Source organism: Lissotriton helveticus, chromosome 9, assembly GCF_964261635.1.
Source record: "Lissotriton helveticus chromosome 9, aLisHel1.1, whole genome shotgun sequence".
NCBI classification, from domain to species: Eukaryota; Metazoa; Chordata; class Amphibia; order Caudata; family Salamandridae; genus Lissotriton; species Lissotriton helveticus.
The window spans coordinates 73,539,778-73,556,006 of NC_136070.1; the positions used below are offsets into that span (position 1 = coordinate 73,539,778).

Genomic DNA, 16,229 nt, shown 5'->3' on the forward strand with positions numbered 1-16,229 from the left:
GATGTGTACGCTAGATTACATTGCTGTAAGTGTAACAAGTAGCAAATAATCTCCCTTGTTGATACGTCTAGAGGGTTGATATTGTTATTAGTGCAGTGTATAGCAAACCTCTTCCACTTAGCTGCATAGCATGCTCTGGTGGTTGGACGTCTCGCTTGTTTAATTATTTCCATGCAATTTGGGGGGAGATCTAAGTACCCAAATTCTATGATTTCAGGAGCCAGATCGCTAAGTTCAATTGAGTTGGATCTGGGTGCATTATCTCTCCATGGTTCTGTGTAAGGTGCATGGGTAGAATTCGTAGCTTTTGATGTGGCACTTGTGAGAGTTGCAGGAGCGTGGTGAACCACGGCTGTCTTGCCCACGTGGGTGCTACTAGTATCATTGTCATTGAATGTTGTTGCAGTTTCCTGACCACTAATGGGATTAGTGGGAGAGGGGGAAAAGCGTATGCAAATTTGTTGGACCAATTTATCCATAACGCATTGCCCTGCGACAGGTGATGTGGGTACCTGGACGCGAAGCTTTGGCATTTTGCGTTCTGATGAGTGGCAAATAGGTCTATCTCTGGTTGTCCCCATCTTTGGAAGAATGGCTGCAGTATTTGTTGGTGCAGTTCCCATTCGTGTATTTGTTCCGACTGTCTGCTTAAGATGTCTGCTATCTGGTTTTGAACTCCTGGTAGGTGTTCGGCTAACAGATAGATGTTTTGAGGAATGGCCCATCTCCAAATCTCCTGTGCCAGTCTGGATAATTGGAGAGAGTGCGTCCCCCCCTGTTTTTGAATATAATACATGGCTGTCATGTTGTCTGTTCTGATCAGGACTTCTTTGTGGATAACATGTATCTGAAAGGCTTTCAATGCTAGAAACACTGCCAGTAGTTCTAGATAGTTGATGTGCAGTGTTTTTTCCTGCACACTCCACCTTCCTTGTACTGTGTATTTGTCCATATGTGCTCCCCATCCGGTGAGCGATGCGTCTGCTGTTATTGTCACCTGTGGAATTGGCTCTAGGAACGACCGCCCCTTGGTAATGTTTGTTCTGTTCCACCACTTCAGAGAGCGGTGTGTGCGGTCGTCTACCAACACCAGATCCGTAATCTGTCCTTGAGCCTGATTCCACTGTGTCGCTAAGCATTCTTGTAGCGGACGCATTTGTAGTTTTGCATATGGTATTAGCAGTATGCAGGATGACATCATGCCTAGTAGCTGCATGAACACTCTTGCTGTTAGTGAGTGTTGTGGCTGAAATCTCTGAATGATTGTAAGCATTGCTTGGACTCTTATTGCATTGGGGTACACTTTGGCTTTTTCTGTGTCTATGGTAGCCCCCAGATATTGTTGAACTTTGTTTGGTTGTAGGTGTGACTTTGTGTAGTTCACCGTGAACCCTAGCTGGTGTAGTAGCTGAATTGTCTTTTGTGTGTGTTGCAGACACTCCTCTTGCGACCTGGCTTTTATTAGCCAGTCGTCCAAGTATGGGAAGACATGAATTTGTTGTCTTCTTAGGTGAGCTGCTACCACTGCCAGGCATTTTGTGAACACTCTTGGTGCCGTCGTGACACCAAATGGGAGGACTTTGAACTGATAGTGTTGTCCTTCTACCACAAACCTGAGGTATTTCCTGTGGGCTTTGTGAATAGGGATATGAAAGTAAGCGTCTTTTAGATCCAGTGTAGAAAGAAAGTCCCCTTTCTTCAGTAAAGGAAGTACTTGTTGGAGCGTGACCATGTGGAAATGTTCCGAATTTATGTATGCGTTGAGAGGTCTTAGGTCCAGTATTGGCCTTAGAGACCCGTCCTTTTTGGGGATTAGGAAGTATAGTGAGTATACTCCTGTTCCCTGTTGGTGCTGTGGAACCTTCTCTATGGCATGCTTTTCTAGCAGTGATATTACTTCCTGTTTTAACAGTGTCAGGTGATCTTGTTTCATTGGACGCTGTTTGGGGGGGATGTTTGGTGGGGTAGCTGTAAGTTCTAGGCAATAACCATGTTGGATAATTTGTCTTACCCACTTGTCTGATGTGATGTTTTCCCAGACAGGTAGGAACTGTGATAGACGTCCCCCTACCGGTGTTATATGATCTGGGGGAAGCTCTATGAAGTCACTGTTTTGGGGTTGGAGAGTTGCGGTTGTTGTTATTTCCGCGACCTCTACCCTTGTTGTTGTTACCCCTGTATCCACCTCTAGAATTACCTCTGGGTGATGTAGGTGTAAAAGAGGTTTGCTGTTGGTTTGTACCTGTACTTTTGGATCCTCCTCTATAGGTGGATCTACGAAAGGAACCTCTTTGTGTCGGCTGCTGCAATGCTCCCATTGATTTAGCCGTTTCTGTATCTTTTTTCATTTTTTCTAGGGCCTCATCTGTCCCTGTGCCAAAAAGTGTTTTCCCATCAAAAGGTTGATTAAGTAACGAGGTTTGTACCTCTTGTTTGAATCCTGACACTCTGAGCCATGCATGTCTCCTTAGCATGATGCTTGTATTTGTCGACCTTGCCGCAGTTTCTGCCGCGTCTAGGGCGCACTTTATTGAAGTGTTAGTAATTAACTTCCCTTCTTGTATAAGTTGATCAGCTCTCTTTTGATGTTCTTTAGGGAGATGTTTGATGAGTGTTTCTAACTCATCATAATGCGCTCTGTCATACCTTGTAAGTAGTGCTTGCGTATTAGCTATGCGCCAACTGTTTGCCGCTTGAGATGCTACTCTCTTGCCAGAGGCATCTATTAGTTTAGACTCCTTGTCAGGAGGTGGCGCTTCTCCCGTAGATAAAGAGTTTGCTCTCTTGCGAGCGTTTGTGACCACTAGTGAGTCTAGAGGAATTTGTCCCTTAATGTATATTGGGTCTTTTGGAGCTGCCCTATATTTTTTATCAATTCTTGGGTTCAATACCCTAGCCCTCACTGGGTCTTTGAATATCTCTGATGTGTGACTGAGAAGGCCTTTTAGCATTGGTAGTGTTCCTGATGTTCTTTGTGCAGTAGGTAGTGTCTCTAATAAGAAGTCCTGTACTAGAGGTTCTGTATGTAGGTCTACCTTATGAAATGTTGCTGCTCTAGTAATGAGTTGTGCAAACCCAGTATTGTCATCAGGAGGTGAAGGTTTTGAGGGATATGACTCAAGGTCGGTATCATTACCTGATCCCACATTATACTCCTCCCATGGGTCTGCCTCCTCTGGGATTGTGTCCTCATCATCCCCAGGGTGTCCCCCCTCCCCTGTGTCACTTTCTCCATCTGTTGTAGGTGTAGATGGACGTGTGGGAGGAATATCTGGCCTATTGTGAGGAATAGGCGGAGATGGTGTGTGAGGTTTGGGAGAAGGGGGAGGAGTTGTATTCGTCCCCATTGTTCTCTTCTTTGGATGAGCCTTGTCGTCCAAATGTTCATGTTTCCTCTTTTTAGGTAGCTCTGTGACTACCTTGCCAGTCTTTGGGTCAATAAACAAAGTCTTTTGTTTAGGATCCGTTCCGTGTTCCTGTGTCGGTACCGCAGTTTTCGGTTCCGAAAGGTGTCTTTTCTTTGAAATGTCCATTTGTGTTTTCGGTGCCGAAGTTTTGTTCGGATCCGACTTCTTCGGTATCGAAGATGTCCCTTGTGTCGAGGGTGTTTTCGGCGCCGAAGCGTGCTTCGGTGTCGACATGGACTGCTTCGACTTCGAGCTTTCCTTTACTTGGTGCTTCGGTGTCGATGTGGTTGGTTTATCGGAACCGGAACCACTATGATGGGGGACCGAGTGTTTCGGTTTCTGTTTCGTTGCCGGGCTCGAAGGCGGGGCGTTGGAAACTTTTTTCGGTTGTCTGACCGGGCTCGAGGGCGGGGTCGACACCGTGCGGGGTTTGTTTTTCGGTAAAGGGACGTCGTCACTCACGGTTTGTTGGACGTCGAATTCCTCGACGTCGGACTCGTCCGCTTCTGACCCCGCCTCGTCGGCCTCTTCTTCCTCCTCTTCTGGTTGCTGGTCCTCGAACAGCTCCGGGATTGCTTGTGACTGCATTCTCGATACCTCGTGTCTTCGGGCTCGACGGTTTCTAATCGTCGACTTTGACGAGAATGCTGCACAGGCCTCACAGTCCCTGGATTCGTGTTCAGGGGACAAACAGAGGTTGCACACTTCGTGTAGGTCCTTGTGTGGGAACTTAGCACCACACGTTGGACATTTTTTGAATGGAGTCCTTTCCATGGACCCCGGGCTGGACTACGTCGAGTTTCTCGTAGTCGTCGTCCTTCGAATCGCGTCGGTATGGGGTGCAGTCGCGTTCGATAACGATACCGTCGATTTGGAAAGGAATACGCGCCGGTTATAACCTTCTTTGTTGAAGTCGGTCCGGAGCGCTTCGATCCTCATCCGAACCCGATGGCGGAAAAAAACAATCTAAGGATGGAGCCGATGCCCATGCGCACTAACACCGAGAGGAGGAGTCACCTATGACGACAAAGACTTCTCCAGAAGAAAAACAAAGTGCAATCATCCGAGCCCAACACCAGATGGCGATCTATTCATAAATGTACCATCTGCAGCCCATATGCCTCGAACAAGACAGTTCCTACTAGTTACGACTAAAACGACAGGATACCTGGACACTAGGAGAGTCAATCTACCTATGAGCACCGAAATGCTCTCGTTACCTCACCCACGGGCTGCGGGTGCATAGGTGTGAAAGTGTGTCGGGTTTCCGCGTTGAAGTCAATGGATCCTTGAAGAAAGATGCTGCAGGCGACCAGGAGGAAGATGTCCGGAGCGATCCAAGGGTGGATCGAGGAAGATGAAGACCTGAAAGCAGAGGGGACAATGTTCAAAGTCACTAGCCAGTGACCGGTGTGGAACCAGGAAGGAACCAGATGCTGTTGTCGCGATCAGGTGAAGAGTGGACGCTCGACTCTGCAGCCACGTGGACCAGGATGTGTCTTCGACGACCAGGATGGAGGCACGAGCTGTCCCACGCAGGCTCTCGCTGTCGGCGGTGTCTGTTCCGGATTCAGCGTCAACAGGCCTTGGCAAAGGCAACCCGCGCGGTGAGTGGAAAAGGCGTCTGGTGCGGACCAGGAGGGTCTGGGGTGCTTCTCCTTTGCAGGGAAGCAAGGGCCAGTCTGGAGCAACCAGACCTGCGGTGTAGATTTCGTGGATCGTCGTCTAGGAGGTCACTAGCCAGCCGGCGAGTGACCAGACAACGCGTCGAGCAGCAATCAAGCAAAAGGGCCCCACGCAGATCTCGTGGATGCTGGAGGGCGGATCTTCTGTGCAGGAGCTGCTCGGGGCTGGGCCTTCTCAATCCCAAAGCACTTACTCGAGGATGCCTCAGAAGTCGTGCTGGAAGCGAAGTGCAGTTTCTCCAAGATGGCCGGTCCCACATGTCTTGTCGCACCCACGGATCTCAGCTGTGCTGCAGATGTGGGTAGAGGTCAGAGAGGTCTGGAAGTCCGGGTCTCGTCGGGCTCGGAGGTCTGGTTCCGGCAGGAAGGACGACAAAGTGAACCGCTAGGACGCTTGATGGTGCCTGCAGTTGCAGGGTGGACACTCCTTGCCCACAAGGGAGATTCGTCAGTCTTCTGTGGAGCAGAACGTCGAAGTCCAGAGTTTCTTCTTTGTAGAGTTGTTCAGGATAATCTAATCTGGAATGGGACCAGCTCCTACCTTTATCCTGCTAAAGGGGGTTGTACTATGACTAGGTCCCTCCTATGGGTGGGACCAGGAAGGGGGGTGGTTACACCCCCTATCCTTTGTCCGGTTTCGCGCCAGAGCTGGGGCTGGAGTGCCCCAGCAACTGGTTTGAACCGGGGTATGCACAGGGACACCTTGTGTGCCCCAGGCATGTCTCATTCCTTTCAGCCTGTCCTACCTCAATACACAAAATCCTGTCTGGGGTGGTGCTAGCACCTCCCAAGGCAGGAAACCCTTTGTCCAGGCCTCCGTTGCTGGAAGGACTCCCAGCAGCAGGAGGTCAGACTCGTGTCTGTGGTGGCAGCATCCATTTTGTGATGCTAAGGCTCGGGTTAACTTTAACCGGGGTTCTCAGTTACATACATGTCGTGTCCCTCTAAAAGGGTGGAATGCTACCCCCGTCGCCAGAACTGGCGAGGGGGTAGTATTCCAATTCGTATGACACCTTACTCGACATGTTTTGATAATTCTATGCCAGAGTTAGCAATAACCGCGAGGATTATAATGCACTTAAGAGTATATGGTATAGCGTTATCATGGAACAGCTATAAGGACATGGTTCCGAAAGCTGCAGACAGGCTCAGCTCATGCTAGAGCACCATCTCACATAATTCCAAGCACTCTGCCTTCAGGATTGATAAGGCCTGCTATAGGAGTGACTTCTAGGAATCTATGTGTCCATTTTGGGGTTAGATACAGGTATACTATATCTACAGCAAAGGGTGATTACACCACCTTGCCCCAGCTGATTGATCAGCCAGTTGTGTCAAATAGTAATGCCAGGCCAGGGGTGGCACAATACGTGCTGCAGCCCCTGGTAGGCCTTGGATGCACCTATGCCCTGGGTACCTAGGTTACACTGTACAGGGGCTCACAAGGTGATCCAGGTTCCAATTGGTAAGTACCTAGAGTACATGGAGTCCATTTTAACAGAGAGAGCAGATGCCTGGGGTCCTGAATAGCAGGATCCCAGGCCAACTGAGTCGAAAACCAGCTAAACACCAGGCAAAAAGTTGGGGGTAAACATAGTCAGATATCCACCTTCCTACACCAGGGCACTCTTTGGGAGGCATATGCAGCTTGCACCACCACCATCCATTGCTCCAGCCAGCGCTACCCAAGACAACTACTAACTATCAAACCCCTACAAGTATAACAATTCGGAGTATTCCAGGCCCCCAAAGCTATTACAAAATGGTTTGGGCGGCCGGTACCAGTTATTTTTAATGTATATTATATTAAGAAGCAACTGTTGTGGTCATTCTAAATGACATCTCTAAATTAAAGAAACATTGCCACCTTGTGGCACAATGTCATAAGTGCTGTTTTGACAATTAAGTGCAGGTGCCAAGCACCAGCTCAAATTAAACACAGTCCATAGTTCTTCAGTGTACCCGGTTTATTCTGAAGCCAGTTTTAAGAATGATGCCGTTTTCTCTCAAGAAATAGATATTTCCCCTGAAAGCATAGCTTTAGTATCATCAAAAACTGGAAACTGCTCTCCTTTCTTCAAAACATTTGCAAACCTACAGTAGAGATCAAGAAATGTGACAAATTCTATAATTTCACTGCCAATTTGACAGAAGAAACATGAAGATATTAATTTTGTAAAGTATACAAAAAAGTCATGGGTGGAATTCTTGAGTTAATCTCAGCCACTGGTAATCACTCATGTGCACGGGACCCACGTCTGGGCACAACCGTCCCTCTTATGGCCGCGCACTAAAGTATTCCAAAAGGTGATGGAATGAAATGCTTAAATTAATCTCCGCCACTGGTAATTACTTGGGCCGCATCCCAGTCTATCGTTATTTTGCACACCATGCCACCTCAGTTTGGACCCGGCCGTATGCAAATCAGTATTGACCCTGCACCAACAGAAACAGTCCAGCTCGTGCAACCAGTACACAATGTGCCACTGGACCCAAGCTACACCAGGCTGATGAGCACTAACTAGGGTGAAACCGATCCTGGGTTGCTTGTGTTCCAGTTCAGGAAGGACCTCGTTTGGCAGTTCCGGCAGGGCTGTTTCCACCGGGGCAGAGTCCAGACTAATTTGTATATGGCTGGGTCCAAACTGAGGTGGCATGATGTACAAAATAATAATGGACTGGGATGCAGCCCTGAGTAATTACCATTGGCGGAGATTAATTCAAGTAGTCCATCCATCACCATTTCGTATGCTTTACTATTAATTTCCTGTGCACATTATGAACCTGCATTTCAGTGCATAACAGCTGCATTGGGATTTATACATCTCTTGCTGCATTGTTAAAAAATCATGAATAAGCGTTTGAGCAACAAAATGCAAACTTTTAAAACAACCGATCAAACAAATGTGGACACACTGGCCAGTAGCATAGCTTGGTTACCTTTCTTAGCATCCTGAATTTGCCTCATCACTTCCTCCCGCTCTGCTTGCTCCGTCGCGGTGGTCACCCTGAAGGACCCCTCCCTTGTGAACGTGGTTCTGCTGGCGTCAAAGGTGGCGGTGACACCACACTCCTTTTCTCTTTTTTGTTTCCGCTCCAAACACGCAGCAAAGGCACAGCCGACTGCATGGCTCAATCTTTCTCCCTAAAAGGGAAACCACAATTTATTTTTGAGGAAGCAGCACCGTGGCAAACGGATATGGACTGTTGCCTTCCCTCAGCCATCTCTTCTGAGGCAAGCCAAGAGTCACCAAGATCAGTGGACACACACCTGTACTGAAAGTGCTTTTACCTTCTTCAAAGTAATCCACCTTTAAGAAACTTAAATTAGGGGGCCGAGAGGGAATTCGAAAAATTAGTGTTAACATTTGAAGCAAGGAATCGTAGAGAGGGACTGTTTGACTTCTACAAATCCTCATTTTAATTATAGATATTTAAGCTTAAAGGACATCAACAAAAGGGACACCTTTCAAATACAACAACGGATCGTAGTTCTGGGCTGATTTCAACCCAAATCCACTTACTGTTTAAAAAGACCCAAATACAACGCCCACCCCATGCCTCGGATCATGCCCAGTGCCCTATCTTTAATATAAGCACTAAGGGAAGCATCTGGAGCTGTGATTCACAGTCAAAATAAAATATTTATCATTAGAGACTAACTATGGCCCTGGTTGTATGCTATTTATTTTGCTTACATTTCCTCCTACATTTATCCATATTTATTCTACGAAAAAATATAGCTGCAGCAAAATAATGTCAACATTTATTTAACGTATACATGCAGCATCACAACACGAAGCCTGACCGGTTGTGGGGAGTGCTATAAGCTTCCATACATAATACAGCATTGCAGGCATCAGAAAACAAACTTTGTAAAAACAAATATGTCACATCTGCAGCCATTTCAGCTTTATTTATTTAGTTATTTGATATAAGGAACACGATTTTGTTTCTTTTCTTTAATTTCCTGTACTGTCAAACCGCTCACCGATTGGACGGGCAGTCATGAATGACAAACTCGAGAATCATTGAAAGAAAACAAACTTTGACTTAATGTCGATCTTTAACCACATAAATACAGACAATGCACATGGTAACAATGGAACATTGTGCGCTTTCACTGGTTTTAAACTGCACAGCACATCTCAGCTGCAACACTAGCCAATTACTTTCACATGCACTGAACAGGCTGCTCTGTGGCTCCTTCTCTCAATAACATCAAAAAGTGGAAAGGGCCACTGCTTTAGGCTCTGCTTTCAGCTAGGAAGAGACTCTTGTTGGGAGAGAAAGCACTGAAAAAAGGGTCTGAGTTATTTGCAGAATTGCAATCTGCTACACTGTTCTGCAACACGTCGCCGAACAAAGATGGCCGATGACTCCATGTCATCTAGAACACCATGTTCCAAATCTGAGCCTTTATTTAACACAATACTTCTGGTTCAACTGCACTGAGCTTAAGTCCTAGAATACAATGGATTATACAGAAAAAAAGAATGTAATTTACTGTATATGAATTTAGTACTTTCATTCATTTATTTCAAGAGAGGCAACTACACATTTGAGGAAGTGGTGTTATTGCACCACACAATCCATTCCATTCAGGAAAGGTCTAAAAAGGTTAAAACTTGTAGTGGGGGTTCCATAAGGTGTGGAGATCTCTCTCGGGCCTATCACAGTCTTAGCTAAGGACGTGACACAAGACGCAGTTGGATAGTTACGTGCAGTGACCACGAGCAGTGTCTGCACCTTTATTAGGGTGTAAAGTATAACATATTATAGTAGTGGCCGGATGGCTCATTACTTCCCTCATGACCTTTAATAACAATGCTAACAATAATAGTGGAATAACCACAGGGCCGGACTGAGAACCAAAACCGGCCCTGGCAAAGTGCTCGGCCAGCCCCGTGGGGGTGCGACCGAGCTCTTTGTCGGGCCGGTTTTTGGCCGATTTTGTTACAGGGCCGCTTTTGCAGCTGTGACAAAAACGGCCCCCTGGGCCCAAAACCGGCCCCCACCCTTGCGGCGCACCGGGGGATTGCCCGGTGCCCGTAACGGCCAGTCCAGCCCTGAATAACCACAACAAAGACAGAACATCAAGGAACAGTTTCAGCATAGTCCTTGTCCCTCAGCATACGAAGTCTTTCAGCCTCTGGCTGGGTCTGGGATTTACTCTTAGCTGGAATAGATATCCTCTCTGGGTCGCAGGCATTCCCCCAGTACTAACCATGCTGAGTCAAAGAATGAGAAGGCTTGCTTCGGCTTCCTCTGGAGAATCCTCATTAACAACATCTGCCCGTTGGCTGAGCATCACCAGCTCTTCATCACCAACACTTGGCTCAATTGAAAATATCTGATCCTCTGCTCAATTCCCAGAATTTTGAGTTTGTGTATATTTTTTTTTTTAACCAGGAAGCTATCCTGGATATCACGTGCTCACCTCTTTTCGTAGTGATCATAGTTCCTTTCACGTCGACCACGTCCCATGGCTCCCGCTCAAATGGCATTCTAAATTTCCACTCATGGTGTCTGTCCTTGATTACCACTTGGTCTCCTTGGCGGATTTCCGACTCATGAGGATTCCTCCTCCGGCTAGCCATTCCATTGTTACTTTTCCTCTTGGCCTGCGCAGCTGTACTATCTAACACTCCCGGTATCCACTTGGCACTCACCAGAACTAGATCACGTAGAGCTTCCTCATAATAAGCTCACACAGCGAACAACCTGTGGCGTTATGCAGCGTTTGTCTGTATGCCCTTAAAAACTGATGAAGGCATCCTTCCATCTCTACACCTTGATCAACACCAATCCGGAGTGCCTTGTTGCATGTTCTCATGAATCTTTTGACCTCCCCATTGGCTTGAGGTCACTGGGGGAAGGGTGGGGGGGGTCACTTGTCCGTGTCTGATATTTAGGTGATGAAGGTAGTCTCTAAATTCCTGATCTCATCCGGCAACCCTAACATGGCAGAAATCTTGTCCAGCACTGGCATGACACTCAAAAGCAGTGGAGCGGACTAGTTCCACGGCCGGAAACTTGAAGTTACTGTCATAGTGACTAATGTTAAGCAACCATAAGGGAAGCTTCCGAAGTCCATATCGATGGATGACCATGATTCGGTGCTGGGACTTTCCATAATTACAAGCATCGTTGGGGGCTCTCCTCCGGTAACTAGACAGGAGTGGCACTCGTGTACCAAGTCTTCAACCATTCTGTCCACACCTGGGAACCACACCTTAGCCCTCAACCTCAATTTTGTTTTTGCCAAGTCCTGATGACCATGATGAGCGCACTCAACAGTCCACATCTAGAGACTTGGGTATCACAATTTGTTGGCTTCATAGCACCAGACCTACCAGGCTTTCACTGAGCTCATCCCGACATCTCCATAGGCTTGTTCTGGCCTCGCTTTCCTCATCCATCATGTGGCCTACTCCTTCCAGAAAATTACTCCATCGATGCTCCCTCAGAGCTTCCATCACTTTACAGAGACACTCATCCTCCTTGGTGACTTCTACGATCACTTCAAGGGACTGTGCTCATGAACACTATATTGCAGTGACCAATCTTACGAAACCCTCTACCCCATGGTCAATCTCTTGCTGTGTTCGGGGTCTGCTGCCAGAGGGTGACGTGACAGATAATCGGCGGGGTATTGACTCCTGGACGGTAAGTCACCTCAAAGTCATACTACTGAAGTTGTACCGCCCACCGTTCGATCTGTGGAGGCCCTTTCCATGCCGTCTCTCCAAATGGTGGCACCAACGGTTTATGGTCTGATCACTTAGAACATGTGCTCACACAGGTATATGTTGAAGTGATGGCAGGCCCACCGAATAGCAAGGGCCTCTTGTTCGCTTTGCACATACCTGGTCTCTACCACTGAAAGTGCACGACTTGCATAGGCAATGGGTACCCATTCTCTTTGAGTGTTTTGCTGCAGGAGCACTGCTCCTAGTTCTACAGAGCTGGCATCCACAATGAGTTCCATGGGTCTCCCTGGGCTGAAGTAAGCCACCATGGCTCCTTTCAACAGCGCTCCCTTCACCTCCTGAAATGCCTGAGATGCTTCACTTGACCAATGCAGGGAGTGTCCTTCTTCGTGAGGGTCGTCAGAGGTTCCGAGATGGTTGCCAGAGGAGGAATGAACCTCCCACAGTAGTTAGCCATCCCCAAGAAGCTCCGCATCTCCCTAGGGCTCTGGGGAATGGCAGCCGCCCTGATGGCCTTTACTTGCGCCGTATCCACTTGCAGCCCCTCGTGGGAGAACTTTTACCCGAAGAACTCCACCTCATTGGTGTAGAAGGCGCACTTGCCTTTATGTCGTGTTAGTCTTTGCTTTGCAAGCCTCTGCATGGTCGGTCTCAACCACACATGATGCTCCTCCAAATTCTGTGAGATTATTAGGAAAATCATCACTGACGTTTATGATTCCCACTAGTCTAGACAGGCCTCTCTTATTGAATTCTGGAATACCTCCATTGCCAGGACACCCCAAATCTAAGCCGCTTGAATCGCCTCAAACTCACATGTGTTGAGAAGGTTTTTTTGTATTGACTTGATTCGTCCAACATGAGCTGGTAGTAGCCCTGTTGAGGTCTACGTTTGAAAACCATGGTGCCCCATTGATGTCGGTTACGATTTTATCAATCGTGGGAGAAATGTGCCTTTCTCTGCGTATTGCTTCATTTGGTAAATGCGTGTCCACACACAGCCCAATGCCTCCAGGCTGCTCTGGTTTGAGAGCAATCGCCAACGGATATACCTATGGGGTAGGCCGACACTTTTTCAATTACCCTGCCTTTTCCAGCTACTCCACACCTCTGCCTCTACAAGGGGTCGCAGATGAAATGGTACACATCTGTGTTGTAGAGCCCCAAGCTTTACCAATCGGTCAATGTGCAGTTTCACCTTGACGTCTTTCAGGCATCCGAGACCCTAGAACTGTGCAGGGAATTCTGACATAATTTCTTAAGCATGCGATTAGTGAGTGTGAAGAGCATCAGTCCCAAGTCTTCAGTTGTGTGACAGCCTAGCAGTGTGCCCGAGTGGTCTTGGGTGACTTGAAATTTGTCTGCGAGGTTACTTTGCCATATGTGAATATTTTTGCTTCGGTGGCCATCAGTTTGGGATGGGGCTCTAATTGGTGATAGTGTCTGCATCAAGGATGTTTACAGATGCTCTAGTGTCTATGAGAGCTGTTATTTGACTCCCACCAATGTAAATTCTACACATGGGCGGCAATTTCTACTGATATGTTTGTCCTGTAAAAGATATGGTGAATACTTCTTCCTCTTCATCATCCTCTTCCAATAGGCACACTTGTTGGCTCATGACTTTTTGCTGATCCAGTGTCGTCTCCTTCTCAGAGACTTGCTTGACACGATCATACCTCATGGTCTTTCCTCTCGCATTGGATGTATAAGTCGTACTCTGACAAGCTTTCACAAAATATCCTATTTTTCTGCACTCTAGACAGGGTTTTCCAATGGCCCGGCAGCCCCTTGGTGGGTGACTGTCCATTCCGCAGTTACCACAAGCTTTCTCCCAAGGACGTGTGCTGGCACTTCCTCACACTCTTACGGTACACCTCCTGATGGCCTCCACCCTTTCTTCTTTGACGTTGGCCAGGCCAACCAGAGGAGACGACGAGGCTTGGCGTGCTAATGTGTGGTCCATCTCTCTGGCCCTCGCATCAGCTAATTTGCACGACCTGCCCAGTATCAGTAAGTCAACAAAATGATACGTCAGGCTGCCTTAATATGGGCTTCCTCAAGTCAGAAGATTTAAAGCCCTGAATCAACTGCGCTCCTATTTGAAACGGTTTGTCAATCCCCGTGCATAAACTGGCAACTTGCATAATTTTGCAAAGAACATGTCAACAGTTTATCCTTCTTGCTGATGGGCTTGTCTTAATTTGAAGTGTTCGTAGTCAGGATTTAATTGGGGATCGAAATTCTTGTTTATTTATTTATTTATTTATTTATATAAACAGTTTTATATAGCGCTGGCTAGACCCAAGGGTATCAGCAGTTAACAAGGTTTGGGAGGGGGACAAAATGAAATATAACATTTGTACAAAACGGGAAAGTGCAAGAAAATGGAAAGATCAGTAAATACATGGACATGAAAATAATGAGTACAGCTAGACCATAGCCAGAATTGGATAGTTGATCTAGCTTGGGTGGTCAGGGATAGAGAGGGGGTGGGGGGTAAGGGAGGAGTAAAGAGGAAACGGGAAACTGAGGAGGGTGATGGGAGAGGAGATAGAATGCATGGGTAGGTAGGGAATATAAGCGAGCTAGAAGGGAGAGGGTGGAAATATATTTGGGAATGACGGCACTTACTGCTACATCCTAGTTATTAACAACCCCTGTGTTAGGCAAGTCCTGAAATAGATCATATAGTTCATCTCCCTCCATATGTAACATTGAGGACAGCTAGACACCCCCATCAGTCTCTCGTGAGGCGCGAAAGTAGTTTTCCAGCCGCCCAATCCATTTCCATCATCTTCGCACCGCAGTAACAGGGTCTGCGAGTTGACTGAACGGAGGTAGCGCTGCGAGCTTAGAATACGAGCAGTGTTCGGGTGCTACCTCCACCTCATCCTGCACTTGCACAGACATGGTGACTTACTCCTTCGTGGAGATGGCTGTTCTCTGAGATAGTCGCAGCCTGACAGGCAGCCGCACAACAGACTACCACACTCCTCCAACCTCCACTGTATATCCCATGTGCTAGCCTGCTTTTCTTCAGTAGGCCCAAACCTCACCACACCTCCAGAGTGGCCATGGGTAAGTGGATATTGAGTTGTTATTCTAAATTGAGCATGTGCTTTCTGTTTTTTTTCTGTGCCTTCCCATGAAGACAGGCTGCTAGGGGGCAGCACCGTCGCATTCACTCCCCTAGGCCTCACACGGCCTGTTCTCCTCGCCGGTTCCAGCCGCCTCCTGCACTGGGCATAGGATGACTCGTGCTGTGTTTGCTACGGCCTGCTAATGGCCATGCCCACTAGCTGCAGCTGTACCTCGGGATTCGGCCCGACGCCGGATGCACACACAGGCTGTAGCGGCCTTTGCCAGCTGGCCTGCCCCAGCACTATGTTCTTGCTGAGTGCAGCCTGCTGTGAGACCCCATGAGCCACCTCGTGCTGCCAACTGCAGCCACTGCTCCTGCCTTACCTCACTGCAGGCACCCACTGCACCCCGGATCACGCAGATAACGACCCGCACCGTCTGCCTCGCCACTGCCAGAAGCTCCACCACGCAGCCCACAGCGCTGAGTCCTTTCAACCACCATCCGTTGGGTTGCACCACGCAACAGGGTCGCCCCCCTCGTTGCCAATGTGGTGGGGGTTCCCTAGGGTGTGGGACTAGCTCTTGGGTCCTACCACAGTCTTAGCTAGTGATGCAACACCAGACAGTTTGATAACTAGTGCACTGCCCACCTTTTTTTTATTTTCTCGAGAACATGCCCGGCCCAAGGGTGTTAAGTGCAACATAATATAGTAGTGGCCGGACGGCTCACTACACAACTGAGGTCCCAGAGCAGGGTAGACAACAATCACGTAAAACTAGATGGCTGAACCTGAACAATTGTCAAAATCCTGTAGCCCACCTCCCACTACAATCTAACTCTCCTACATATACAGACCAACTGAGAATAGCACATATTTCAGTGAGTGGGGTGTTACAAACGTGATGGACATGTTGTCCACTTTATTACAAGTGCATTATATTGCAAGTCATTTGTTAGAAGGTGGACTGGACATCTGTCCGAGTTCCCGTCCTCGACACTCTAAATGAGGCCCATAGTTATGCGCTTCAATTATCACTCGTTTTCCTTTTTAGGAAAGACTAACCTAAATCTACAAGGTAGCTGCTCATGGAAGACACAGTAACAACAACCTACGAAAGGCCTTACAAAAAAGTTATAAATAGTCCTGTGTTACCGATTCTTTCACCCACTGTGGCAATGTCCATTCATTGCCACAATACCCCTTATCCTTGTCGAGTTAATGGTTTTCTAAAGCATCTCTCTAAACAAGTTGACAGGATTGCCACTTCATGATGGTGGTTGTTTGTCAGAATATCACATGCAGAAACTCTGTACAACAGAAATATGTTCCTCCTTCATA

The 16,229-nt window shown here is 47.6% G+C and overlaps 1 protein-coding gene across 8 annotated transcripts in view; it reads right to left on the reverse strand.

The window, feature by feature from the left end:
* Positions 1-16,229, reverse strand: part of NUMB (NUMB endocytic adaptor protein) — a 336,147-nt gene that overhangs the window by 75,278 nt on the left and 244,640 nt on the right. For all 8 annotated transcript variants that reach the window (XM_078659507.1, XM_078659504.1, XM_078659509.1 and 5 more), the window contains one exon: positions 8,033-8,237. In XM_078659507.1, the coding sequence (XP_078515633.1) occupies positions 8,033-8,237 (205 nt within the window). The remainder of the gene's footprint in view (positions 1-8,032; positions 8,238-16,229) is intronic.